The 27,492-nt window shown below is 38.2% G+C and overlaps 1 protein-coding gene across 1 annotated transcript in view; it reads right to left on the reverse strand.

Annotated features, from left to right (window-relative positions):
• CHLSN (cholesin) overlaps positions 1-27,492 on the reverse strand; it is a 187,762-nt gene that overhangs the window by 5,928 nt on the left and 154,342 nt on the right. The window contains exons 5-6 of the mRNA XM_072417714.1: positions 19,351-19,541; positions 5,169-5,250 (exon numbers count right to left, since the gene is read on the reverse strand). Coding sequence (XP_072273815.1) covers positions 5,169-5,250; positions 19,351-19,541 — 273 coding nt within the window. The remainder of the gene's footprint in view (positions 1-5,168; positions 5,251-19,350; positions 19,542-27,492) is intronic.

A 27,492-nucleotide genomic window follows, 5' to 3' on the forward strand; every position in this document is an offset into this window, starting at 1 on the left:
GGCTCCGCCCCCAATTAGGAACGCCCCTGAAAGGAAATCTCTCTCCTCCGCAATGCATACGAGGAGAGGTAATGTCTCCTTACCCCGGGGGCGGAAGTGTTAATGCCGGCTGCGGTAAATAAAGAAGGAAGGCATACCCAGAATGCTCAAGAGCCGCATGCGGCACCAGGTTGCCCACCCTTGCCAGCCGGGATTAGGCCGGATCGACCAGGGGGGCGTTAGGCCGGAACGGACTACTGGCTAGGCTGTATCTGGCCTAAAGGCCGGAGTTTGCTCACCTGTTTTAAGAGAAAGCTGGATGATTTCTAGAAGCACAGAATATAACTGGGTATTAGGCTTTAAAGTAAAGATAACAAACCCTTGATCCAAGGAACATCCGATTGCCTCAAAGAATCATGAAGGAATTTTTTCCCCTGTTGAAAAAAACTGTACCCGTTCTTTTTATTTTTGCCTTCCTCTTGATGTCCCCATAGGGTTTTATATGTGGGATATTTTTATTTCCCTAGTGGTTAACTTTATGGACTTATGTCTTTTTTTAACTTGACTTACTATATAACTATGTAACTCACCTATCCTCAATCCAGTCCAGGTCCCTCCAACTTCTTCTCTTCCTGGAATCGGGTCTTTGGCCTTCTTGATTGACCTTGTCAAGATGGCTGTTCACTCCCAGCATCTGCAGGGATGTCACCATCCTACATTGGGCTGCAGGGTTTCTTTGGGGTTTCTCAGGGTTTCTTTGACAGAAGACAGCGATCAGGCAGGTTAGTATGTTTAATTGCAGCAAGGACATGACCTGTACCGTTCTGAAATAAGGATCTGCCTGGTCCCGGTTTCCTAAAAATTGGAACTTGTGTTTTGCTTTAATACTTCCTGAATGTAGTTATGTATAGCAATTGCAGTTGACAAATACTGGGATTCCCTGGGGTGTAATTACAGCACATATTTAGAGACTAAACGTGTCAAAATGCATGAGTGCGTGTTAATTGAAAGACCTTTCAGGCACTTGAGACAGTAATGAGGATTCCTCTGCCAATCACACTTATTATGGAGAGAACCCCTATGGAGCAGGCGGCTGGCTTGTTGTGATTGTGATAATGTTTCTGTATTACAGAGGCATAAAACCTCTTCTATCATGTAACAAGTTTTTGAGTGGCATTTCCTTGGAGGTCACTAGAATCTTTGCACCTCTGGCATCAACACCGCACGGGTCTGCCCAGTGCCATGGACTCCATCAAGCCACGGTGATGGAAAACAGGTGTGGTGAAGCAATACTGGGGATTTCAGGCTGCAAATAGATTCTTAGACATCTGCAGAGCACATCTGTTCCATTGTGTGGGATGTTACGGTAGCTTGTGCTAATGAAAAACAAAACAGTCCGATGGGCCATCCCATGACATTAACTTGTAAGCCATAAGTAGCTCTGGATTCACAGACAAGTGTATGATGAAATCACCAGTTTACATGATGTCTGCGGAGCTTAGCCGTGTTTGAGAAAGAATTAAAGGATTTTCTTGATGGGGAATAATACAGTCACACTCAGAATAATATTATGTAGGCCAGTAATCTAGACTCTGGAAGCTACAACTGAAAGCTTGATTTATACATTTTAACATCTGTGACCTAAAACAGCACAAACAGGAAGGAAGAAAACAAACAGCAACCAGGTATTAAATTGATTGGTTTATTTGGAAACACATGTACTGTTCTTTTCCTATAGATTTATACATCACACAGGTATAAAAGACGTGGCTAATATAGGGGTAGATATACAACCTATACATGGGGTCCCATAATAAGAAGGAGCCCGTCAGGTTGCTGTAAAGGGAGTACAAGGAGAAGAATTTACATTCGTAGATAGTCATATCTTATATCAATTACTTTAACTATGGATACTGAATACCAGTGTTCTCCTCGGCTTCTTTTAGTAACCACCCCAGTGTTTTAGGGTGCTTACTGAAGAGATTGGTCACAATAGAGGGGCTACCACGCACCTACAAATTCTTCCCAATCAGTTTAAAAAATATCTGGGTTGAACACTGAATATTTTTATGTTTTATGCTATTCATAGTCACATTTAAATTTCTCCCAAGGGGAGAAGTAATATTTTAAAGTTCTTAGATAGTCACCTGTTCATCTCAGTCCACCTGTAAATAGAACAGACCAAGATCCTTTCACAATTCAGGATAGCAAAAGAATTGCTTGTGAAACCTGGAGACACCGCAAGCCTCCAGCATGAGCTGGGAATAGGCAAACAAGACATGTAATCCCGGCAAAAGTGAGCATACGCAAACTAGGGCCACAGTAGTCTGCCAGATCTTCTAGAGACTGAGGTATAGATGATCATTGGTGTAAAGTATTGAGAATTAAGAGACGGGTCTCGCCTGTTCCTCAAGCATTAAACCCGATTGGCTCTTTATAAAAACCATGGAAATCGCATAATGATGATTCCAATAGGACATAGTGGAAATCATAGGACATAGTGGAAACCCTTGGTCCTGATTTATTAAAGCTCTCCAATGCTGGACAGGATACACTTTCATCAAACCATGAATAGAACTGGAACAGGATTGAAGGCATTTGCTAGCAAATGACAGCTTTCAGGCCTCTTGTATCAAACACCCTGATCACCATTTTTGCTACAATAGCCACTGTATACAAAAGCATAATGAGTTTGTGATAAAAGTCAATGGATTGAGGATGTCACATGGTGATCAGTTTCAGATCTCGGTTATTTAAGTGAATTTTTTGATCTCCAATTTAGAGGCATTATAATAGCTTTAGTCTCCATATTAAGAAACCAGAAACAGGAACAAATCTGTACCCACATTAATAAACATGACTTTCAAAAAGTGATCAGGTTGCTAAAAGTGCAGAACACATAGATAGATAACATTTCTGTTTGTTTAAAGAAATAAGCCCTTCTAATTTTGTCTACAGGTGCCCACAAAACTAGCCAGTTCAAACATTCCCCATATAAATGTATTGCACAGATCGTTTACAGGCTTAAAGTAAAAATAGAACTTTAGAACTAGGATTTTCTATGGAAGGAAGCAGAACTCCTCTTAGGATGTTTGCTTCACAATAAGAAACTTTTTATGAACGGTTTATTTACCCTGCAGCCATGTCAGGCAAAAGTAATGTGAACCACATGTTCTGTAATAGCTCACCTCATTTTTAATGCATTTTAAAGCATTCAGTGATCTGTATGTGGATAAATCCATCTCCAAACACAACTCTATATCTTATATCTCTATATCTAACTGGTCGCCAGTGAAACCTAACCCAGACACACAGCCCATGTTCTCTTATTATTGTAACAGCAGCCAAGATTGGGTCAGATTTATTAAAGCTCTCCAAGACTGGAGATGATAGAATATCATGGGAGAACCTGGGCGATCCAGCAAACCTGGAATGGATTTCTTAAAAAAATAATGTGCTAATAACTAACAAATGTTTTCATTCCTGGACCGTATTTATTTCAGATTTGCTGGATCACCCAGGTTCTCCTATGATTGTCTATCTTCTGCAGGATTGGAGAGCTTTAATAAATCAGGTCCATGAGCATAAGAGCAGTGTGAATAAGTATATTCCTCATACTGACCCATATTGCTTTGAAATATGAGGGCTCACATTGTGTTGACATTCAGGGTGTTATTATTATCACTTAATTATGAAAACTGGAAAAAATCATGTTCACATGTATCTCTCTATTCTTACCATTGGATTTAAAACCAACTCAAAGTTTTCTTTCATTAAAATATAAAATTTAAATATTAATGGTTATTAGATATTTGTTTTCAATTCCCTAAAATGTATAACCTGATCAATATGTCCTAAGCTCAGTGAACATTTATTGAACACTCTCTATAGGGTATTTAAAATGTTGCATTTAAATACCCCCAGGTGAATAATATTAACTTAGTGAATGGTCAATTAGATGATCATTTGTTATTCTTAAACTTTTTATGACCTTAATAGGCACATTCACTATCCACATGCATTTAACCAGTCAAATTTGCTGGATTTCACCCAAAACTGAAAAAAGGGGATATCAATGTCTCATTAAACTTTGCAGTATAAAACAGCCAATGTTACATTCGCCAGCTCCCATCACTTTTACAGTTCTGCTGCTTTCCAAAGTAAAGTTTTTGATGATAATCTAAAATGCCTGCGCATATCTGAGGGCAAATGCTGACAAATGGCAGTGGATATGAATAAATCCAGGAATGTGAATGCTCATTGATTTGGCTGTATTGTATGAATATTCTTTGTAGAATTGATGCATTAAAAAATTTAACAAACTACTTCCATCCTGACCACTAGGGGGCAATGCAGAGCATTACTTTGCTTTTAGCTTGATAATATTATTCTTTGCATTTACCAAAGTATCAAAAAGAAAAAAAACTTCAATATATAAAAATATTACATTTAATTCTAGCTGTATAGCAGTCAAAAAATGATCAGCTCAGGATTCCCTAAGGAACATTACATTCCAGAATGGGGTGAATACCATTAATATTGCCTGCGGTGGGTGACCCTCTTAATCAATTTTATCACATTTCATATCCATAACAAGAAAGAAAATCCTCCCACCAACAAGACAGATTGTATTGTAGATGCTTGTATCAATGACCGTATAACCCACACTGAAAATGTATATTGATAATGGTATGAGAGCGGATGTTCCTATATGCTGTATTTACATATGGAGGCAAACAAAGACCGTTCCTCCTGATATATTATATTGAAATTAGGTTATTAGCTAATTAAAAGGGCCAGGTAATGAACGACTTCTGTATTTCAAGATAACTATAGCCTCATACAACAGTACACATTGTTTTTTATTAGCCATCTGTAGGAGTATATTATTGGGGCTACCATTGGTGACATGCAGTTACCTTTAATACTGAACCTCTATATTCCATACTGCCACCACATAATCCTATAATGTCACGTGGCAATGCCAGTCTCTGCTAACCTGCCCTTTATTGGAGACTCTGTGAATTCAAGCCATTTGATACCATAATGTCACCTGCCAATGCAAGTCTCTGCTAAATTGCCCTTGATTGGAGACTCAGTGAATTCAAGCCATTTGATTGAATGAAGGTCAATGACAGCAACCTATCCTTAACAAATGCACCACTAAGTCATATACATGGGAAACCTACCTTCTCTTCGTCATACATGTTCATGAGCAGCCAGGTCTGTCTTGTTTTTTGAAACTTCCATTCTGAATGTTTTTTGGACCAACTAAAAACAAAAAGGTAAATAAAAAACAGATTAATGTAGGGATATAGTGATAAAACAATTCTGTCTAGGCTTACTTTTAGTGTTAGAACCATAAGAATCATAGTCAATGCTTATATGGTGGCTTTGTTCCTCCAGATCCATATGAAGTTTTAGATATTTGCTGACAACAGGTATGACTGGCCACAACTAGAGGAAAGTTTTTCGAGATGACAGATGATGAGAGATGATGCTTTGCAATGGGCTGAAGGAATAACCTACTTCTAATGGGAGCTGCTTGTTTACATTAAGTTGATCTAAACCCATTCATTGTTTTATGTTTTTTAATAAAATAAAACCTGCCAATACTGCCATGATGATCCTTGTTTAGGCACCCAATGTTATGTGGTGACAACTGCCTCCCAAAGTATTGCACTGCCACATGCTTTATATACATTGCATGGACACCGCTGTTACTATCAGTCCACAAAATAATGTGGTTATTGGAGCATAAACATAAAATCAGCATCTCTAATAAAAATGATAAAAAAGAAAACATTATTAAAATAAATTCATAGCAATTGTTTATGATGCACAATATGTTAGCAAACTAAATGCTATCCAGTTAAGGATTAGATCTGTTTAAACAAAGCTTTAGCAGGCTGCAGGCCACCAGCTTGATCATAATTCCAATCAGTTCATTTTGCTATAGTCTCAACGGCTGCAGGGCTGTAAAATTCAAAGCGATTGTTCACTTTAAGATAAAAAATGGGATAAAAATAAGACACAGAAGCATATAAATTAGGACAATAGTTCTGTAGGATCTTACACATGGGTAAACACATAACCATAAAAAGGGGCTGATGTATCATGAATCACATAAACCCATCCTAACACGTCATACAAAGTACACTGCAGAATGTTTGGAATTGACAGACATTAAAACACGTTGAGAAGCAGTGGCATGCGTTTAGATGCATTCTATTGATTTAAGTGGAAAAACGCATAGCTGTGATTCCTGTCTTTTAGTTAGTGGGGCTAATTGGTTTAAGAAGTGGTTTCATTATGTACAGAGAAGAAAATAGATTGGAAGAGGAAGATTTGGTCAGTCTATAAATAAATGGGCTTAATTACCTCTGACAGGTAGGGATAACGTCAGGAAGAGTGCCCCATATGGAAGACAACTCCCCTTGGTGTATGGGTATTGGGTCATGTATAGGGATTCTAGACACCTAGAAATACCTGTGCACAGGTACAGAGGTCATCCAGGAATTCCCCTGGGATCTAAAACCCAGGGCAAATTATTGTGGGAAGGCTATTTTCTACTACCTACTGGTACATCAATGTGATATGATTTGTGAAAGTGGCCAGGCCAACCTCTGCATTAATATAACATGAACATGAGAGAACAGGCCAGGATTTAGGAAGATCTGTTAAAATGTGCAGCCGCTTCTAGGTTCCTCCATTTATACTACCAGTTTAAATATTTTGTGGGTAGCATATATTAATCAGTCAAAACATAACATTCACTTGCCCAATACTAAGTAGGTCCACCCCTGTGCCTCTAATACAACTTGTCAGTCAATGCATGGACTACAATAAACCTGTAATGATGTATTTGATTACTGGCAAATTATTTTAATTTCCCACCGCGCCTCCCGCCCGGACCGACGTCGCCGGGGAAACCCCTGGGAACGTCACTGCATTAGCCGGCTGAAGATCGGAAGAAGAAGACTCCGCCCGAGGATGGGACCTGTCGGGCAGGGCACCGGGGGATGCAATGGGACAAGGTATGTTTTTTTTTTTAAATCCTTTTATCATTTTTACGATTACTTTTTTTTACCTATAGCAAATATGCTAGTAAATGTTTTGAATCCTGGACCAGATCCATTCAAGGTTTGCTGGATCACCTAGGATTACTGATGAAAGTATATCCTCCCCAGCTTTGGACAGCCATAATTAAAAAAAAAAAAGGCCCATTAAGTCACACTGCCTTCTTCCCTGTTGCCAACTCTTCCCCAGGTTAATGATGCACATGTACATGCCCATCCATATGTTGTAAAAGAAAATATGATTCAAATGGCCATCTATATTGCTCCGTGGCCCAAATCTGACACTCAAGTGCTCATAGGACAAGGATACAGCATAATCACTTGATACACTGTTACTATTCTCTCATCGCCAGTATAAAAGTTTTCAGGTATTTGTAGCTCTTCTGTGGGATTGGGACAGATTGGTTCAGCTCCTCCACACCATCATGCAAATCAGTGTATTCTTGGCCTTATATTGAAGATAATAATCATTGCATAGCAGAACAACCCACAAGAACTGCTGTTTTGGAAATTCTCTGACCTAGTTGTCTAGCTATCACAATTATATCCTAGTGAATGTTGCTCAGATTCTCAGTCCTGCCCATTTTTACTGCCTTTAAAACTGAACATTCACTTGCTGCCTAATGTATCCCACCCCTTGCCAGGAGCCATTGTAATGAGACAATCAGTGTCATTCACTTCACCTTTGAGTGGTTGTAAAGTTTTTACTAACTGGTGTAAGCTTCCTTTAATGAAAGATTCTGTGCCTTTGGTTAATAACACCCAGTCCTGATAAAAACTCTTTCCGGGTAAAAACGCTCAAGCACATGACCTTCAATATCTTTGCAAAGCAAGCCATACCCAGTTCCTCATTTCAAGCTCCTTGCCAAGGAAAGCTTTTAAACTGTGTCAAATTGTCTGGAAAAGTGGCTATACAAAGCCCAGCTCTATCCTAAGAGCCTAAGAGAAAGCAGAACATGTGTCTGCTTTATGATTTCCAGACTGCCTCTATCAAACAGTCCCTTCTCCATAAACTGGAAATGGACCGTTAAGCACAATGCTGGATGTCATTTGCCTCAGGTGTACCATGATAGACTTCCATATGCCAGTTCTACAGGACAGTAAAGAAAGAATTCACACAGCAGGTCAAAGACATAAGAGGGTTTGATGCAACACAAAATGAAGAAGAAAACATCAGGGAATTAAAAGGACACTTCAGTGAAAATTTTACATTCAATCTGAGGCCATAACTGCAATGACGTTTTTTGCTGGCATTCAGGTGAGTATATTATATAATAAAGACCTATGGTTGCTGGTGTCCATATGTCTGAATACATATTGCCTTGGCAATCTTCCTTATTTAAAGGGATTTTCCAACAACTCATCTGGTGCAGAGCAATTCTTAGGTACTAAGAAACTATAAAAAAAAAATCCCTGGACATTTCACTGAGGTTTTTCTAGAGCAAACATCATGGGCTTCCTCTTCTGTATCTTACACACCCTGCAGCAACCAGAAAAGCAGAACAGAGAATAGGAAGTCAATTATCTGGACTGTTCTGCCTCTGAATACACTTTTTACCTTGACCTTCTGACCAATAACTCATTCCATTATTTGTGGTCGCCAGGTTATCCATTCTCCTTTGAGAGGGCCTTTCATTTTGTAAGCTCAGCCTATTCATTGTGCCTATCCGCCACCTTAAACACTGAGGGTGGGAAATAGTGGATTTTTTTTTTCAGCATTCTTTGACTTTCATAGAACAAGGGGAAATATCATTTAACTGCTGACAAGGTCCCTGGGAACGACAAGTGGCCCAAATCTCACATCAGAAGACATTACAGAATAACCCAGAATTGTGGTGATCTGGGACCGAGCTTAAAGCAATATAATGTCATTATATCCATGCCTAGGTGATATGGGAGGAAAGGTATAATATCCTTTTTTTCCAACCACAGCATTTTAGCAAGGGGGACTTTGCCACGGTCTGCTAAACATAGGTAACACTATCGGATCAACCACAAAACTGTTTGCTTTAGTATATTTATTTAATAATTGTTTCACAAAAGGCATGGTGTTGCTGTCTCATGTTCTTTTCAACCATTACATTTGTTCCTAAAAGCCATTTAAACGTGTAGTCCCAGTCTAAAAATGCCCATAGATGTCCAAAATCCAAAACCTTTAGGGAAGTTGTAACTGTATAGCTAAATCAGGAAGGAAGCCTAAAGGAGAAACAGCTGTGAAAAAGCTTTTACCAGCTGCAAAGCTTATTTTATTTTATCAGATTTTCCCACAGGTTTACTTTAAGCAACTCCATGGATATTGCTGTACTGTTACTTGGTATATATGATACCTCATTTACCTGGACTGTGAACATATTCTGTAGACATGGCTACTAAGCAACCAGAAAGTTCTGCTACAAACATGCACTATTTGTCCACTAGTTTGTCACGTTATTATTTTCATTCCTTCTTACGCATTTTGCCTCTTGGGCTTTAGCTTTATTATTTAATTCCAGCTGCCTGTGTTCTCTTATAAACACAGCTGGAGTTGATGTGGTCAGTTTGGCAGCACTTTCTATATACGAAGTTTACAACCTGGCCAGAACCCAAACCAAGGTCAGCACCCTTTAGGAAAACCTCTGTGTTCCCTTAAACAAGATACAACTAATGGGGAGCAGTCAAGGCCTGACCACAACCGGATCAAGCTTTACTCCAATACACAAGGTTAAGGTCAAGGTTATTCATTGAAATGGTTAATATTAACACAGCAATGAAACTTTCTAATGAAATCTGCAGCTGAGCAAGTACACCTGTAGCATCTGGAAATAAAAACAATATATTTCTCCAGAACGGAATGACAAAGGATCTAGGGATTTATTTTACACATCAGTGCTGGTAACAACATTCCTGAAAGCAATTTACTGTGAAAATGTTTAGAAAAGCAATACAGAATTATGTGGGAGGGGAGGACTCGACGCAATCTCTGGGAAGTTAGTTCTAAGCCTCGGTAGATATTAACCTAGAGCCAAGAATGTGATTGGGAAATAGTGCTCAGTCCCCTCCCTGATATTACACAGTGTTCAGTACACAAAAAAAAGGAGTTTGCAGGAATCTAGGACTGGCAAGCATCATTTGTTTAAAGGAAAGAACTGGCACCAAGCAACAGCTGATGGGTAGGTGGTGAGTGCCGGCTCAAAGCCCAATAACTTTGGCTTACAATACAGAAATGACAAAGTGCCCTGAAAGGAAAGTTCAGTACAGCAAGTGTGTTTCATATGATGTATGTGGCCAATCAGGAACCTTGCTTACCGAAAGCTTTTAAATTTGCATTATGAAACAAAACAATGGCAATGGACAATATGCACACTTATAACAGCAAAAATAAGTAAACATATTCTGGCGCACAATGATAGAAAGCTATTGGAAAGTAAAGGCAAGTAATTTACCTTTGGTTTGATCTGCACACTTTGGCAATTTGGTAAAACCCAACAGGAAAATCAATAACTGGAAAACGCTAACGTTTATTTTAAACAGCATTAACTGTCTAATAAGGGAGAATAGCAAACACCCAATAGGAAAATACTAACACCTGTGGTTAGTAAAAATATTAAATTGTGCACATCTAGCTCTCTCCAGCCTTACCTTCCTTAAATAAATAAGCTTTAATAAAAGATCTGTGGTATTATTTACAAAAAGCATAGGTGAAAGAAACAAAGCTTTCAATAAATTACTTTTAGTTTAGTTTCTTTGCTCACAAAGAAGAATGGTAAAAAAGTTTGAATGTTCAGGTTAAGGTCCAATTAAGTAGACCTCAGGCAGTCCATGCTCTACCCTTTAAGTATAACTTTTAGTATGGGTACAAATCCGAAACTTGCATCAAGGTCAATTCTGCACCCCTGGCAGCAAAGCTAATAAGTAGGTCAGCTTAAAAGCTAAGACTGATATTTGCAGTCTGATCATCAGCTGTGAATAAAAAGGACAAAAGGTTAAATCTCAATTAAAAATATATCTGCATGTAAAGGGTTGTTGAGACTGCAGCTCATTTAATCAAATCTTAAGCAGAAATGAAATCTAGTAATAAATGGAAAAATAAGCACCATTACCAATACTACTCCAATGAAAAGACTGGGGTATCCAATTTAAATTATAAGCCAAAAATGAAGAAGCAGTAATAACTGATCTAGGGCATCTGGAACTTTAGATACATCCGCAAAAAATCTTCTTTCACAATAGAATAGCTAATCCTACTAATAAGGGACTAAAGTGAAGTCAAATATTTTTATATTTTAATGGGAATCAACCATAGTTATGTTTCTTAAGCAAAACCTCGAATTGGTTAATGATCTTTGAGGTTCTCTTTTTGAAAGTTTGAGAGACGATGGGGAAAGTGTACTAGAAAGGGATTGGAAATCATCCCAATGGGGACACAGACAGCTATAAAAGCATGATATGCTACTGACTTTTCTTTACCTAAAAACATTATTTGGGCTCTAATGGGGCAATCATTGGTAATTGGTCATTTTCCTTTCCTTGGTTACTTTGGTTAAAATTACCTTCCCCAGGTATTTCCGGAGTTCATAACAGTCATACATGGGTTTCCTATGAGCACTACAGTTTCATCCCAAAAACATATTGTTTGGTAATTGGGTTCCTCAGCATTATCCTATTGACATTCAACTATGGTACCGACATTAAATGTTGAGTTCTTCTGAAATTTAGAACTTGGCTGTAGACTCAGTAAAGAGCTGAAGAAGATGTGAGCGCTATAAAAAAGTAATGGATAAATAAAGTGATAAATCATGCCAGAACCTGGGCTGCCAAGTGAGCATTAGTCCCAAGCAAACTACATAGTTTAACAGTTTAATAAATATTTCTCTTAGTTATGTTGTCTTTAATGTTTTACCTTCTGCACCCTCTGTGTAAACTTTTGCAAAATACCTTTGTCCCATACCAGAAATTTACTTTATCTGGTCTGCACAGACTTTTCAGAAAAAAAGAAAAACTGTGGCTGCATTCAGCTTTTTTTGCACACGCACAATTTTGAATCCGTATGACTGGTTGGTACTCATGGGGGCACTTAACCATCCAGAAACGTACAGACCAAACAATTCAAATGAAATGGCTGAGTGGTGCAGATGTGTAGCAGGAACAGAACACAGGTCAGGAAATTTTGCAGCTGTCACACTGGGGAGAGATGAACAGTAACAATCTCGAAAGGATAAAGATTAAGTATTTTACTAGGTGGCTGCTTCTCAGGTAGGGAAGGGAAAATGTTCCAAAATAATTTGACAGTGGATTTTTACTTTGAGTAGTTATTTAAACTTCATGGCTGCTATCATTACATTCTCTCCCATGTTGTCCTGCTATTAAGAACACAAATCTGTGGTTGTTGAGCCAACTTAATTTTATTTATCCATATGCCAGTCTTGCAATCGCTAGACAGGAAGGAAATTCTCATGCAGTGATAAGAACAGAAATGAAATGTATTTCCAAAGTAAAATAGTGGAAAGTTAGAACCGTTATCAGATATTTTGGCCTATCACTGTTGCAGATTTTTCCTCATTTCCTTTTCTAATATTTTCCTACTCTAGAAAAAAAATGTTTTTGCTTCTACATACACTCATGTATGTAGACCTAGTCCCCTTCACAAATCACCTACTTTTATTATGTCCTAAAGGTTTCTGAAGAGAAAAAAGTTATAATTATCCTTATCTTCCCCAAAACTGGGCATGACATCAATACTATAGAATTCCTAAGGAAAGAGCAAAAAGCTAAATCTCACAAGAAGACAATCCAGTCTATAGCAAGAGTGTTTCTTTTTGAGATTTCGACTGCTTTGTATTCCCAGGAACTTTCCACTAAGGACAGAGATATTCTCGCCTACACTCCATGAGCAAAAGATGATGAGGCGGTATGAAGTGGTGTGTTTGCCCCCAACACAATGCAAACATAGATTTTAAATATGCAGAGCACATCTACAGTAGGAAGCCAGCCTAATTTGACCTTCAGTTTCAGTGGAAAATCCACTTTTTAAACTTCCAGAAAACTATTCACGTGGGAAATTACATCAGAAAATGATTGCACAAAGATGTGCTGAGAGTGTTTTAAGAATAGCTAACGTTCAATCTGAACACATCCTTTCTGTAAGCAAGTTGCCAATTTTGTTGATGACAGGGACAAGGAATACAAAATAAACAAAGAAAGCCACAAAGAGGGGAATAGAATTGTTTGGTAAAGTGGAAAAATCCAATGTAGCAAGCTGTGGGGCCCACTGCGAACAAGACTGACAATAAACACAACAGAGCCGGTAAACAATATGTCTGGAATAAAACAAAATCCCAGAATGCAGTAAAAAATAAAACAAAATCCCAGAATGTAGTAAAAGAATAAAACAAAATCCCAGAATGTAGTAAAAGAATAAAACAAAATCCCAGAATGTAGTAAAAGAAGTAATGGTAATTGGTATTTACTGAACTGAGGGGACTGCTGCATTTGATCAAGGCACCTACAGTAGTAGCACAGGGTAAATAGGAAGAAGATATTTGCCTTTAAATTCATTTGATGGATTCAGGGCTATAAAACACAGATGATGTCTAGTTGCAGCTGACATAGTAATTATGCACAACTGATCAGGCATTGCCGAGGAGAATCACTTAAAATAAAAATGTTATTCTTTAGGATAAGTTGCAGTGTAGCATGCTGTACAACTGTGTGTTCTGCAATCATGCACAGTAAGTTACAGCTATAGGCTACCATGCAGCTACTATTCCAGTAACCTACTGCTTTCAGCTTTAGTATCTTACTCCATAAATGTATAGGCAAACATGGCTGCCAGTACACAAGGAAATCTCTCATCTCTAATAAGATATATTTTATGTGCTCCTAAATGTCAAAATATTTTGTTTGTTTAGGGTATTTACTGCTATCTGGGGTTATGTTAGGTGATTTCCCCTCACTCCTTGTCTGGGTCCAAAAAGTTTTACAAACCAGAAAATTAGCGGAAGTCTACAAAACCAGTAGAAGGAAGGCTTCAACCATTCTTAAATCAAAACTTAGTGAGCCAATTACAATACTTTATATAGAGGAGTAGATAAACCCCTACTATAAAAAATACAAGTATGTTTTTAAAAAAAAAAAAAAAAAGCTAAACAACTGCCCTCCTGTATTTACCGCCGTGGCAGAAGGGCTTCCTGGGACATGTACGTCAGAAATCCCAAGAGGCTTCAGGCTGCTCCTTCTGTGCTTGCCCAATCTTCAGAGCTTTTCAGTTGTTAAAAAAAAGGTGCTGATCTCACGCATGTGCAGTAAGTTTGGCACATTTGTTTTCTTTTACAACTACAGCAGGGTACATCACCATATCTCTCACCTGCGCAGTGCGAAACTGGGTGACGTAGCCAGAAGAAGAAGGAAAAAGATGTCGGAAATGCCGGAAGGAAGCAAAAAACCAGGACAACACAGGATCCTATGCATGACAGCTCCAGAGGGATAAAGGGATCTGCGTAAAGTTTGTGATTTTTTTTTGTTTTTACTTTAATTCCACATTAATATTACAGAAAGGGACAGGTGATGTTCCCTCTGCAAAAATTCCTCCTATTTGCCTTAATACTCCAGGACACTGTAAAAAAAAAATAATAATAGCATACATAGCTTAGCTTTGGTTTTCAGGATACCTGGCAATCCCTGTTTCACCTGGATTTGTCAGGAAAGAATGATGAACCCCTGTGCACCATGAGTTATGTCATCCCAGCCTTGCCAATTATGATGGCTGAACATCGTATTGATAAACAGAAGAAGATGGTAGCATCTCGCAATGGAACGAGAAAGTGAGTATAGCTGTTTTGGTTCTGCTTTAATTCTGCCACAACATCCTTATTGTTTTTTTTTTACTATGTCAGTATCTAGTGCGCAGCTTTTCATGTCTCAGCCTGCTTTTTGAGACTGGGTTCAAACAAAAAAAATGCACAAAATACACATTTCTTTCTCTTCATTTTTAATTGAGTAGGAAATGGTCTTGCATTTGGGTAGATTTCTTATATTTCTTTTCTTTCTCAAGAAACAAATATATATGTGATGTCTCTTTCTATTGTTTATAAAGTTTGCTGAAAATGTATGCAAAAAAAAAAAAAAAGTGGCAAAGTGTGGGAATGGAGCATGGAGCAGGAGCACTTCTGTGATGTCTAAGCTCTTGAGCTTAGAACAAGGAGGAGGTCTGTGATGAAAGAGGTGAGAAGTACATGGACTCCTATTATGAAGAAAGACTTACCCAGTGTGATAAGATCCGTGGGATGCTATGTGGCTGTGCTCACTACTACGCACTATACTGATGCAGTTGGTTTATTATCCCCGTGACATTTTTCTGTAAATCTGCTGATAAGATAGCTCCTGGATCTTGGTGATTTTTTTATCCTATTTTTTAGGAAATGAGTTCCATTTAGAGAAATAAAGTTTTCCCTCTCTCAATATGGCATTTCCAAGATCTCCACTGCATAGAGTATTAATGCAAATTTGAGCTTGGTGCTTAAAGTATTTCTACAGAAAAGCTATCCTTCAAAAAGAAATATAGCTTGTTTTCCTGGCAGTGCATTTGGACTTTCTTTTTTTTTTTTTTGCAGGATATCATCTAAAAACAGAAACAGACAAATGTAGAAAAATGCATTTCATTTTTTGTTGAGAAATACAATATATATATTGTGAGTTTTACAGACTCAGAGGGAACTGTTGTGCAGAACAAAGACTAAGGAAAGCAGAATATATATAATATAGTAAATATTCCATGGAAATTGTTATGGTCAAGGCACTAATACTGTAATGAACACCCTTCAGAGACAATAGAGAATCCATTCTATCAGTTTCCTGTACATTATAAAAAGTCGCTCCTGCACTTTATGATATCATAGAAACAATGACAAAAAATGTTTATTTGCCATGTCATGTCTGTTGGTGGTGGCAAGTTACATTCATTAAATCATATCCAAGTTGTCAAGTCTAATTCCATTGGGCCCAACTGACAATCTGCACAGCTTAGATGTCCCTTTTGCCCATCAGGCAAAATTAGGAAGCATACGATCCACAATCCACTGAATTGTGTGTTCAACCCAGAAATTTTTTAGGCTGGGTGAGAAGAAATTTTAGGCTGGTGGTAGCCCCTGTTGTGTCACCCAACTCTTCAGTAACCACTCAAAAACAGCCAGGTGGTTAATGGAAAGTGCCGGGTGGTGCACCTGGCTAAATGGGGCAGGGGAGAACAGTGTATTTTGCATACAAGCATATGGACCCAAATAATACATAGCTATCACCTGAGAAAGAAATGCATAATTTCCTATTTAGAGGACAAAATAAACATTTTCACTATGGCGGTAGGTGATAGGAAAATCACAAAGTCTTTGCTTCAAACTATCAAAGGAGAAAATAGACTATCATGGGTTCTCCATATCTTCTCCAGTCTTGTAGAGCTTTAATAATCAGGCCCTATATTTCCACCAAGAAGCATCCATGTCTCCAATATCATAAAAATGAGAGACTATTACTACCTATCTATGGGGCCCTGCAAGGAATAAAGGAATAGTTTGTAAAATACTGATTGTGTAAAATTAAACCTTTTTCATAGACAAGAACTGCATAATGAGGTTGGCAATTCAGGTAAAAAAAAGGCATCAAAGGCAGCAAGATCTCTCCTAGATTTGTGATGGCTGCCCTTATAATAGCAAAAACTTGTATGCTTCAAACAAGATCAATACCTAAATCAAAAGTTCCCTTCTTTTATATATATAAAGTTTATAATAATTATAATAATTCTTATATTTGTTTAACCAGATACAGCACAAAAGTAAAAGCTTTGTTTCAAGCATACAAACACAAAACAGATGGCCAAACGTGCTTAAATGGCTTGAAAAGAACAGTGAGGAATCCCAGCTGTTTTCCAGATATGAAAGAAGTTTGTCATCTATTAGGACTTATAAAGGAATTCCTGAACGCAGCCTATAAAGTACATGCCGTACACTTCCTCACCGATACCTGCAGGGACCGCTGAGATTCGATGCACGCTCCTAAGTCATTCCTGTCATAGCGCAGCAAGAGATTTTCTTTATATAGTAAGCTATTATCTCCAAGCTTATTGAGCAATTCATACTGATCTGTAAAATTTCCAAGGAGAACAAACAACACCCGGCAGATGGTTTACATTTGTCAGACTCTCCTGATTTGGTTGTTTACGACCCAACCAAACCATCCAGGAATTTTAATGAAAAACCAAATTGTACCTGTCTTATTGCCTTCCATCTGCTAAATCTTTGTTTATTCATTTTGTTTCCTTTTCCTTTCCTCAGTATATCATCATCACTGGGGCGTATTATAAAAATCATCAAGAAAGTGTCTGTGTGCCCAGCTAACCAAAGCTTTCTGTCAGTTTCTAACCTAACCATTCACTAAAACTAACACATAATAATTCCACCTCAATAATATTTGATTTCCTGGTAGATGACTGCTAAGTTCCGTCGACCAACAAAATGTGACGTTACATTCTTGGGTAGCATAAGGTGGATAGTCTGCATGAATCCATACTTAGGGCCAAGTGTAAAGTTAGTATTAAGAGTTCCTCTAAGCAATCATTGAATGAGACATCCTCCATATAGAGTGTCAATGCCTAATACGTGTTTCTGCCAGGGAAGTGATAAATGCCAACAAAAAAATTTGAACCCATAGGAGGTAAATTTTATATAAAACACTGCACCTACAGGTCTCGTTTTAGTTTCTTTTCCACTCTAAATGGAAATCATAAAACGATTGATGGTAAGGAAGAACTTCAACTTTGGGTTTGTAAAAGTCCAATGCTGCCAACTTGAAGGGTCAGATAGGTGATCCTACTTCAAAGTCTTAAAGAGTATCTCTACTCCTCTAATCCTTACCCTCTGTGATTAGAAGATTCATTCTAGGTAATTGACTATTCAAATTCATATTTAAAAATTTTAATTTGTACATTCTTTTCCTCTTTGGCTGCTACCCTTGCAGAGTTAATACCAGTGCCCAGTAGTCATTCCAAATCTTTTGTGGGAATATCCAAGAAATTGGGCAAAAAAAGAAGGCTGCAATTGATGCCCTGCTCTTGTCCTTTTTATGTCTGCTGATGTAAATACAATAGCAGCTTCAGGACCACCAGATTGCACTGTGTTCTAGTTGTAAAACAAATGAAACTCCAAAGGTAAGGATCAGATCTATTACACAGCATACAACATTTTTTGAAGGTCTTCATTTTGAGTGTTAATAGCTGGCTACGTCCTCTTTAATCACAACCCATATGGGACCAAAAATGTGTCCTCTTTTCAGGATAGGAGAACCACTAACTGACCCTACTATTAAAAAAAAGATTCCATCTCAAAAGCAAGCACTGCAGAAAATGCCCTTAGCTCAGAAGAGTGGATGGTCCAGATCTGAGCCAGGAGCTTTTTGTGCTGGTCAGACTAGGGTAGGGCCTAAAAGTTGCAACCATCTGCTACAGAGAAAAAGGTGTAAACAGTACAAACAGATGCAATGTGTAACACCTAGTGCTTCTCTTACTGTTTGCAAATACATTGGTGTGCACCTGAAGGTTTCAATGAGGGCACTGGTGTGTTTTCAAACTCAAGTTGCACATAAGAGAATCCTTAAGTGTCACAATTTGAATCTGTCTATACAATTAAAAGCTGCTTAAGAGAGTTGCTCCCCTATAGGGAAAAAAAAGCTACCACCAAGCTCTAAACACTATACCTGTGTCCAAGCAGCAGGTGGGATAGTTACATGTGAGTGTGAATTGGCACACTTACCTTTTAAAGAAGTGCTGGCATGGACAGGCTGTAAACCAGTAGTTGCTGTATTGTTTTAGAGGAAGGAGAGATACAGTGTGGTCAGGGGGAAGTCTAAGCTAGGGTCATTTCGGGACTTCATAAAAATGCATCAAACCACCAGAAGCTCAAGCCCTCAAAAATTACGCCAGCTCATAATTTGTGCATTCTTATACATGACCAAAAGTTGGGATGTAATTTAACTTGGTAACCACGTTTTGCATGTGTGCTTCCATGCTATAGTGTAGCCTCAAATATTTGTAAATGTATGCAGCAAAAATCCATGTTTTATCCTAAGATGTGATAATGGGTTTATTGAGTTCTTGTGTTTATCCACCTGGAGAACGTACCTGGCAATTCTTATGTTTTCTATGCCCATGTGAGCCTTTCCTTGATAGTTTCATATTGTTACCGTTTTTGCTTCACAGAAATATTGGCTGTTTATGGAATTTAGGCATTTTTACTATAACAGTTCTATCTATCTACACAGCACACCTCACCTTTTCAAGTACTGCAAAGCAAGTTTTGCAGCAGAAGGCTTTGAAGGATCTTCATTTTTCTCTTCAATGATCCCTTGTTCCTTTTCAAGCCTCTTTTTCTCCTTCTTTCTCTCCTTTTTAAGCTTTCTTTCTAGAACTCTGCGTTCCTCTGGAGAAAGGTCCTCTAAGTCCAAACTGTTCTGACCATCGTCCTGCAAAAGAATGGATTTGTTAATCATAGCAGTAATCATGAGGTTCATGTGCTACAAAGTTCTCACAGATGCCTCGTCTGACATTCTTAGGGACCTGGGTACCAGGTATGGTCCATATCTGCATAGTGTTTTACATGTCCTTCCCTTGTTTATTTAATGTTCCCGTGTTAATTTAATTTTAAGTACTGCTGTAAAGGGCTAAACTATTTAATATGCACATGAAAGAAATTTGATCAAACCCATCTTGTGTGTATAGGTTTTTTTATACCGCAAAGAAGGGGCCAATTTACCCACCAGTGCTTTTATAATGTTGTGACAATTGAGGGCACATTTGGGGGGACACACATCTCGGTTTATATTTGCGTATACACATTTTGACTGCAGTGTAATCGTTTATTACTTTTTTTTAGTTTAGTTATTTTTATAGTAATGGTTAAAAGAAATCAAGTTATAAAGCCTTTTTGCTGGTGTTTTGTGCAGGGCCACTGGAGTCATTTTATAAAATGTGTGGCCTGCCTATTCTGAGATTTAATGTGGGTTATAAATATGATATAGCCGATAAAGGAATTGAGTTATGGCAAAACAAGCTCACAAGCTAAAAAAAAAGAATTGGAAAATGAAACAAGGATGGCACATCAGATAAAAAGTAAATGCTGAAGTGTGACATTATTACTACAACCTAGTTTCCTTACAGCAAAACCTGTCAGTTCCACAAAACATCTGATCCAGAAAAACCTGGTCCCATTAAACTAATTTTACACTTGATGCATTTCCATTATGTTCTATGTAAATACACTCCTTAACAAATTAATTCCACCCATAGACTGCGGGTCATTAGTGGTATGAGGATTTAACAAAGAATGTGTAAGTGTGGCAGAGCTGCCACATAATAATTGAGAGGCAGAGGTGTGGGTCTGTTTCATTATGTTGTATGGTTTTTATACGGGGTATGATTCATTAATCTGTCACTGTCGAGTTGCCGCAAACTCATTTTGAACTCAGGACAGGCATGTCATATTGTTGAATTCATTATTACACATTAGGCTTTCCTAATTTAGCTGTGATGTGGGTGTATATAAGTGGTAGGTGGATTGTATATTGTTGCTGACAAAAGCTGTATGAAGTGTTGAGTAAGATTTACCAATTGTGAGTGGAGTATATAATGACATATTTTAGGTTTTGCATACCGGCCCATTTCCTTGAACGCAACATTCCTTGTTATCGTGAAGTTTTTATTAAAGATTTGTAAAATATACATGGACCCATAAAAGGGTTTTGCAGCCCGACTAATTTCAAAATGTTGCCAGGATCAATGAAGCTTAAGCCTATGGCCTGGTCCCAGTAATTAAATACTAAAGCAAAACTAGTTCAGGGTTGATATACAGAGGAAAGTTTTCAGACCCGTAAATGATATGACTTGTTGATGGCTCAAGTGTAGGGCTACGTACATATGTCAGATGATTCTCATCCAATTATTGTTTCAGGGCTAGTGTCAGACAAGAATCTGACGTGTACAGCGACCGTTTGGCGTCGTTCATGAAATCTGTTCTGGCGGATTCACCAATTAACAACCATAATGCAAGTGAAGAGGAGAGAGAGCAGCGGAGTGCGTCTCACTGGCTTTCATCCCTCCCCTCTTCATAGAGCAGAATGGCGTTGAATGCACGCCGCTCGTCTATGCATCTTCCAATCTTTTGTCAGTGGAAAGGATCGTGAAAGCAAGCCCGGAACAGTTTTCTTAAAATAATTTTGTATTAGTTGGCAAGTTTTTTTTTCTGCAGCAGATCCATTCCAGGGTCACTGAATCACTCAGGATCTTCCATTTAGGTCTATATTCTCCAGTCTCTGAGAGCTTTAAGAAATCAGGCCTAGAATGTTTCAAGCCTGCTGGACGTTCTTAGCCAGGAGCTGATAGTCCTGGTCAGCATGCAGAGGACCCTGGAATATGGTATATTTCATGCTATGTAGTCAATAATAAAACAGCAAATAAGCACAACTATAATTAACTTTAAAAATAAAACAGGTGTATTGCATCTTATTAGTACTTTGATGTGGAAGCTGCATTGATTTTCAATTTTCAACAATTGTTTCTTTCATTTTACCTTGTGATTTTACTAAGAAAGCAATCCATCAGTCACTGTAATGGAGAAAGGACTACAGAAACCCGGTCCTTTTCTTTTTCTAACCCATCGATGGGTGGGGTACTGTTGTCATCTGATTTAACTAAAAATAATGTAACAATTATAAGTGCAGCACAGGCGGAAAGCGCAGGAATGTATGAGTTGTCACTATCTCTGACAGAGCAAGTTCATTGCTAGGATTAACATATTTGTTACAGTTCTATACATAAAGGAAATGGGTGGTACAGTGCACCTTATGTCAAACAAGTCTGTGGGGGCTGATGATTCAGCAACCCCCAAAAGCTTCCCAGAAACAAACTGAAGTATATAGCAAACCAATACTTCACAAAGAATTTATACATATTCGGCTATGTTATTTATTACAGGTATGGTTGGTGATGGATGTGATGTATGCAGCTGTTTTTTTCCCCCATTACCAAACAGCTATAGGCAGCACAGGCCAATGCAGAGGCTACCAAAGATGAGCTCTTTCCAAAAAATGGTATATGCCTTATAAATGCCCAGGTCCAAGCCTTTGGACGAGCATATCAACCAGTCAGCTAGTGTTTTCACAAGAACTGTGCAGCCATGATATCCTAAACATTTTTGCAACACAGGTTTCCTTTAATCAGGTTTAGCATATGTTACGTCTTGGATTCAGAGTTCCAAATTACATAGAGCCTGAAACATATACAATTCCTAAAATGTTTTGTATATACAACACACTTGTATATACATTGGATGGTCTAAGTAATTCTATATCACAGATTAGGGAGGTAGAAGCCAGCTGTTACAGTTTAGGACAGAAATACACCCAAAAACATGTTTTTATTTGTTAATGTCTTGACTGCAATGATTAATGAGATGTTGTCTAATTAGAGTTCAGTTCTCGGTGTGTAGCAGAAAAAAAAAGAGACTCATATTTCACCCTAGCAAAAGAAGGGCTGAGTATAAATAACGCAATATAAGCAAGCCAGTCGTTTGAAGTGAGAAGGGAAAAAGACGTGTTTCTCGTAGAAATAATGTAAACATCACCGCTGAGAGTGTAGAGGAGGTCGTATAGAAATTACTTTAGAATGACTTATAGGTAAACATCACACTCAGACAATAACAATGACATCCTGCGTGGAGGAATTAAAGGCAGCCATTCTTCTCAGCTGAAGCAACAGGCACCATATAGATTCTCTAAAACGATCAAAGTCACTACAATGATTTCATTCTCATTAAAATACAGAATACTTAGCAATGGGAATTGATTGAGCCAATGGAAGGGGCATTCTTGATGACAGAGTGTAAAGTAAATGGATCCTAAATCCATATCATATGTAGGCTTGTCCTTGGTATAATCAGCAAGTTACTCTTCGTGGCCAAAGAAGATAACTCTGGCTTCACCATGTTAGTAAAGGTTTGCATTTGGGACTCCCACCTGACATCGTCCTCTTAAATGACACTTCATTGGCCATATGGGTGTGCTCATTGGACAAGAGCATAGCAGTGGGTCCTAATTTCAGGAAGACAACATAGGATGCCTTGTAATGCATACACTAGAACAAGTTTTTACACTTATGATTACACAGAATAGTTTTTGTACTAAAAAAAATCTAAACTAATTAGAAAACACACCTCTACTTGTGTTTGCAGTCCAGCAAACATCTTGAATTCTGCTAAAATTTTCTTACCACCTTTTCGCTCCCGCATTGCCATCTTCAGTACCTCTTCTGTTCCATCTCAGTGGGCAGCATCACACAGCTCAGTACTGGAAACATTTTTCTAATGAGATTTAAAAGTATTCTACATTCCACAGATCTCACCATAATTCTCGCCCAAGTGCTGCATTTGGAAGCCAGGGTAAAGGTCAGTATATTATTTATTTCTTCTCTTACTGGTAATTTTCCCCAATTTTTTTGCAGCTGTTCAGTAAAGAAGAAGAAGAGGAGGAGGAGGAGGCAAACCTAAGCAGAAGACCTAGCCTTTTAGATGTCTTCTTTTATGTATAAAGCAGCTGATTTATTCCCTTTATTGGAAACTTGTAGCGAGAAACAAGTAGGCTGCATTTGCCGACCTCTCCTTCTGAATATGTTTTTAGAAAGTCATGGTCCCCCATGGTTTGTATATAATAGATTTCTAATCACTGACCTGCACAAGCATACAGGTCAGGAGTGCTGTCTTTGCTTGAAGAATGCTTACACGCTGGGCCTGATTTAATAAAGCTCTCCAAGGCTGGAGAGAATACACTTTCGTCAGTGAAGCTGGGTGATCCAGCAAACCTGGAATGGAGTGTAGAGCTTTAATAAATCAGGACCATTGACAGGGTTGCAAGAAGATTAGGGGGGTGCCTGTATGTGGAAGATTTTGACAGACAACATGCAGTCAAAAGAGCTCTCCATGCAGGTGAAACAAGCCATCCTTATGCTTCAAAAACAGAAAAAAAAGAGAAGACTGCATGAAAGTAAATACAGAGGGTGCACTGCAAGGTGCAAGCTACTCATAATCATCAAGAATAGAAAGGCTAGATTGGATATTACTAAAAAAAAAAAAAAACATCTAAAAAAGCCAGCACAGTTCTGGAAAAACATTCTTTGGACAGATGAAACCAATATCAACTTTTTACCAGAATGATGGCAAGAAAAAAGAATGGAGAAGGCGTGGAACAGCTCATGATCCAAAGCATAGCACATCATCTGTAAAATATGGCGGTGGAAGTGATGGCTTGGGGGTGCATGGCTGCCAGTAGCACTGGGACACTAGTGTTTATCCATGATGTGACACAGGACAGAAGCAGCTGAATGAATTCTGAGGTGTTCAGAGATATACTGTCTTCTCAAATCCAGCTAAATGCAGTCACATTGATTGAGAGGCGTTTCATAATACAAATGGACAATGACCCAAAACATACAGCCAAAGCAACCCAGGAGTTTATTAAAGCAAAGAAGTGGAATATTCCTGAATGGCCAAGTCAGTCACCTGATCTGAACCCAATTGAGCATGCATTTCACTTGTTAAAGACTAAACTTCGGACAGAAAAGCCCACAAACAAACAGCAACTGGAAGCCGCTGCAGTAAAGGCCTGGCAGAGCATTAAAAGGAAGGAAACCCGGCATCTGGTGATGTCCATGAGTTCAAGACTACAGGCTGTCATAGCCAGCAAAGGGGTTTCAACCAAGTATTAGAAATGAACATTTTATTTTCAGCTTTTTAATTTGTCCAATTACTTTTGAGCCCCTGAAATGAAGTGATTGCGTAAAAAAAGGCTTTAAGTCCTCACATTTTTATGCAATCTTTTTGTTCAACCCACTGAATTAAAGCTGAAAGTCTGCAGTTCAACTTCATCTGAGTTGTTTCATTTAAAATTAACTGTGGTAATGTACAGAACCAAATTTAGAAAAAACTTGTCTCTGTCCAAATATTTATGGACCTAACAGTAAGTGGAATTCTTTGTATCTTTCTCAGAAAAGGTTTAATGTTAAAGTGTTCTGACTGTATATTTTTTAAATGCTGAGATATATGCCTCTTATCTGGGTTATGTCTCAGACATATTTTATCAAATGTGCAAAAGATAGCATTAGAAAATTTCCCAAATCTATTCCTCTTGTGTTTCTCCCTCAAACTCTGTATGACCTTCTACATGTCCTCTGTAACAGAGCTTTGCTGAAAATCTTGGCGGTATGTGACCAGTAAAACTCATTACCAGAAAAGGAGGATTTAAACCTACATGTGCACTGTGATGTAACTGGGGAATCGGATATATAAGAACAATGACTGTGACCTCATATATGCTGTATGCATGTCTTAAAATAAAGCCATAAGTGTGAAAACTGGCTCCCTAGCCAGCATTTAATGAGCAGCCAAAGCCAATCCGAGACCCAAACAGGCTAAATTTGACAGGACAGGGAACCCAGATTACTTCCAAAGGACCCAAGCGCTGTCTCTCACAGCAGAGCTCTGCATGAAGTATTTGAAAGCTGGTTACTCACCAAGCAAATGGGCAGGACAATTAATCTGCTATTTTGGAAGTTGTCCCAGAGTTGTTGGAAGCTTTCGCTTAAGTCCAAAAAATGTAATACTCTTGTTATTGCAAAATGCAGGCTGGAAATTTTATAAGGTATTTAAATTTTAGGGAGAAGAAAAAAAAATATTTTCAAGCCACAATGTTAAAAAAAAAGGGGGGTGATGGGGGAGAAGCAAAGTAATGTACTATGCCTGAACTACTATTGGCGGTGAGTTGTTTATGGGTGCTACGAGCCAGTGACACATTAAAGTATGAAGCAAGATGATGATGTTCTAATTTGTTTTTCCTTGTGCTGTTTCTTCTTTTCAGATCTTTACAAATTTATAAGGATTTAGAAAGTGTTATGGCAGAATTTATTGATTAAAAGAAAAAAACTGATTTTTAATTTGGCTAACATGAATCTTTCAGTCATACAAAAAAATGAAGCCTTTAGCATGGACGCATGGGAAAGTAGTCAAACTGCTGTAATTTCATTCTATCAACATTTTATTTCTACAATCCCAGGAATCTATATCTTAAATCTAATTCTAATTTTATGAAAATGCAGTTTCACTTGTTACTCTGCCTTCCTAGTAAACCCACTGCAATTTAATTTGTATTTAGTGTACAGCGCTGCGTAATATGTTGGTGCTATTTAAATCTTTAATTAAATAATTAATAATAATATTAATATACTCATTGGAGCACAAACAGAAAAAAGTTAGGTCAATTTTTATGGGTCAGTTTTTTGGGTCAGTTTTTATTTGTAGTCTGTGTCTCAAGATTTCAATGATTTTCTCTCATTTCTTGGCAGGACAGGATGTGATCGGATATCTCTTTAGTAGTGTGGATTGGATTTGTCAGGTAAGGAAGTAAATTTTCTTATAAGGGGTTGCAGAGATATTTGCTCCTCCTGGGTGTATTCTAATGATTTGCTCCTCCTGGGTGTATCCTAATGATTTGCCCCTCGTGGCTTCCTATTGGACATTAAGAGTAATCATCACATCTGGTCCAGGACTGAAGAAATTTGGCAACTAATAGCAAATTAATTTAAAGAAATCTATTCCAGGTTTTCGGGATTACCTAAATTCACCCATGATATTCTATTGTCTTGGAGAGCATTAATAAATCAGGTCCAAGTGTTTCTAAGGTGTAGACAAAACTCACATTTTTGCATTTCATTCCTTCCCATTGGTCTGAAGAACTATGTTACCACTTCCTAAATTGGTGCACTGCACTTTGTGAAATAGTGAAAGATCTTGACACGTGATGGCACATGGCATGGTGGCGCATGGTGGCACATGGTGGGATTAATATTTCAAAGTTAAACACGACTGAAGATGAACGATGAGCTTTGTAGCTGCACTGGAAAAATGACAGTGAGATTCCCGAGTAATATTATTAGGAGCGTGTCTAAAGCCCACACCCACTCTTAAATGGCTAACCTCTATAAATAGCCCATCATCCAATGCTAAATTACATGTGCCTGGAAATAAACAGGCCAGTGCTACAGTGCATTACACAACATGACACAACAATCTGCCAAGCAGGGTGGTGATATCGTAACAGGCCATTAATCTGTTCTGCCAGCAAGACTGCTAATAACAGCCTGGCTAGGAGAAGTATACTTCCTCTGTAATTAGCTGTCAGAGCAGAGTTTGAGCATCTCCAACAAGCATGTGTTATGGAGCCAGAAGACAAGATATCAGCTGGCAAAACTCCTTAAAGGGTAACTCCAACAAATTGTCAAAATTAAAAGAGAATTTGCTCTCCTACATCCCATAACACAAAGGCCCTGATTTACTAAACCTCTCCAAGGCTGGAGAGAATACACTTTCTTCAG

Source organism: Pyxicephalus adspersus, chromosome 7 (assembly GCF_032062135.1).
Source record: "Pyxicephalus adspersus chromosome 7, UCB_Pads_2.0, whole genome shotgun sequence".
Classification (NCBI taxonomy): Eukaryota; Metazoa; Chordata; class Amphibia; order Anura; family Pyxicephalidae; genus Pyxicephalus; species Pyxicephalus adspersus.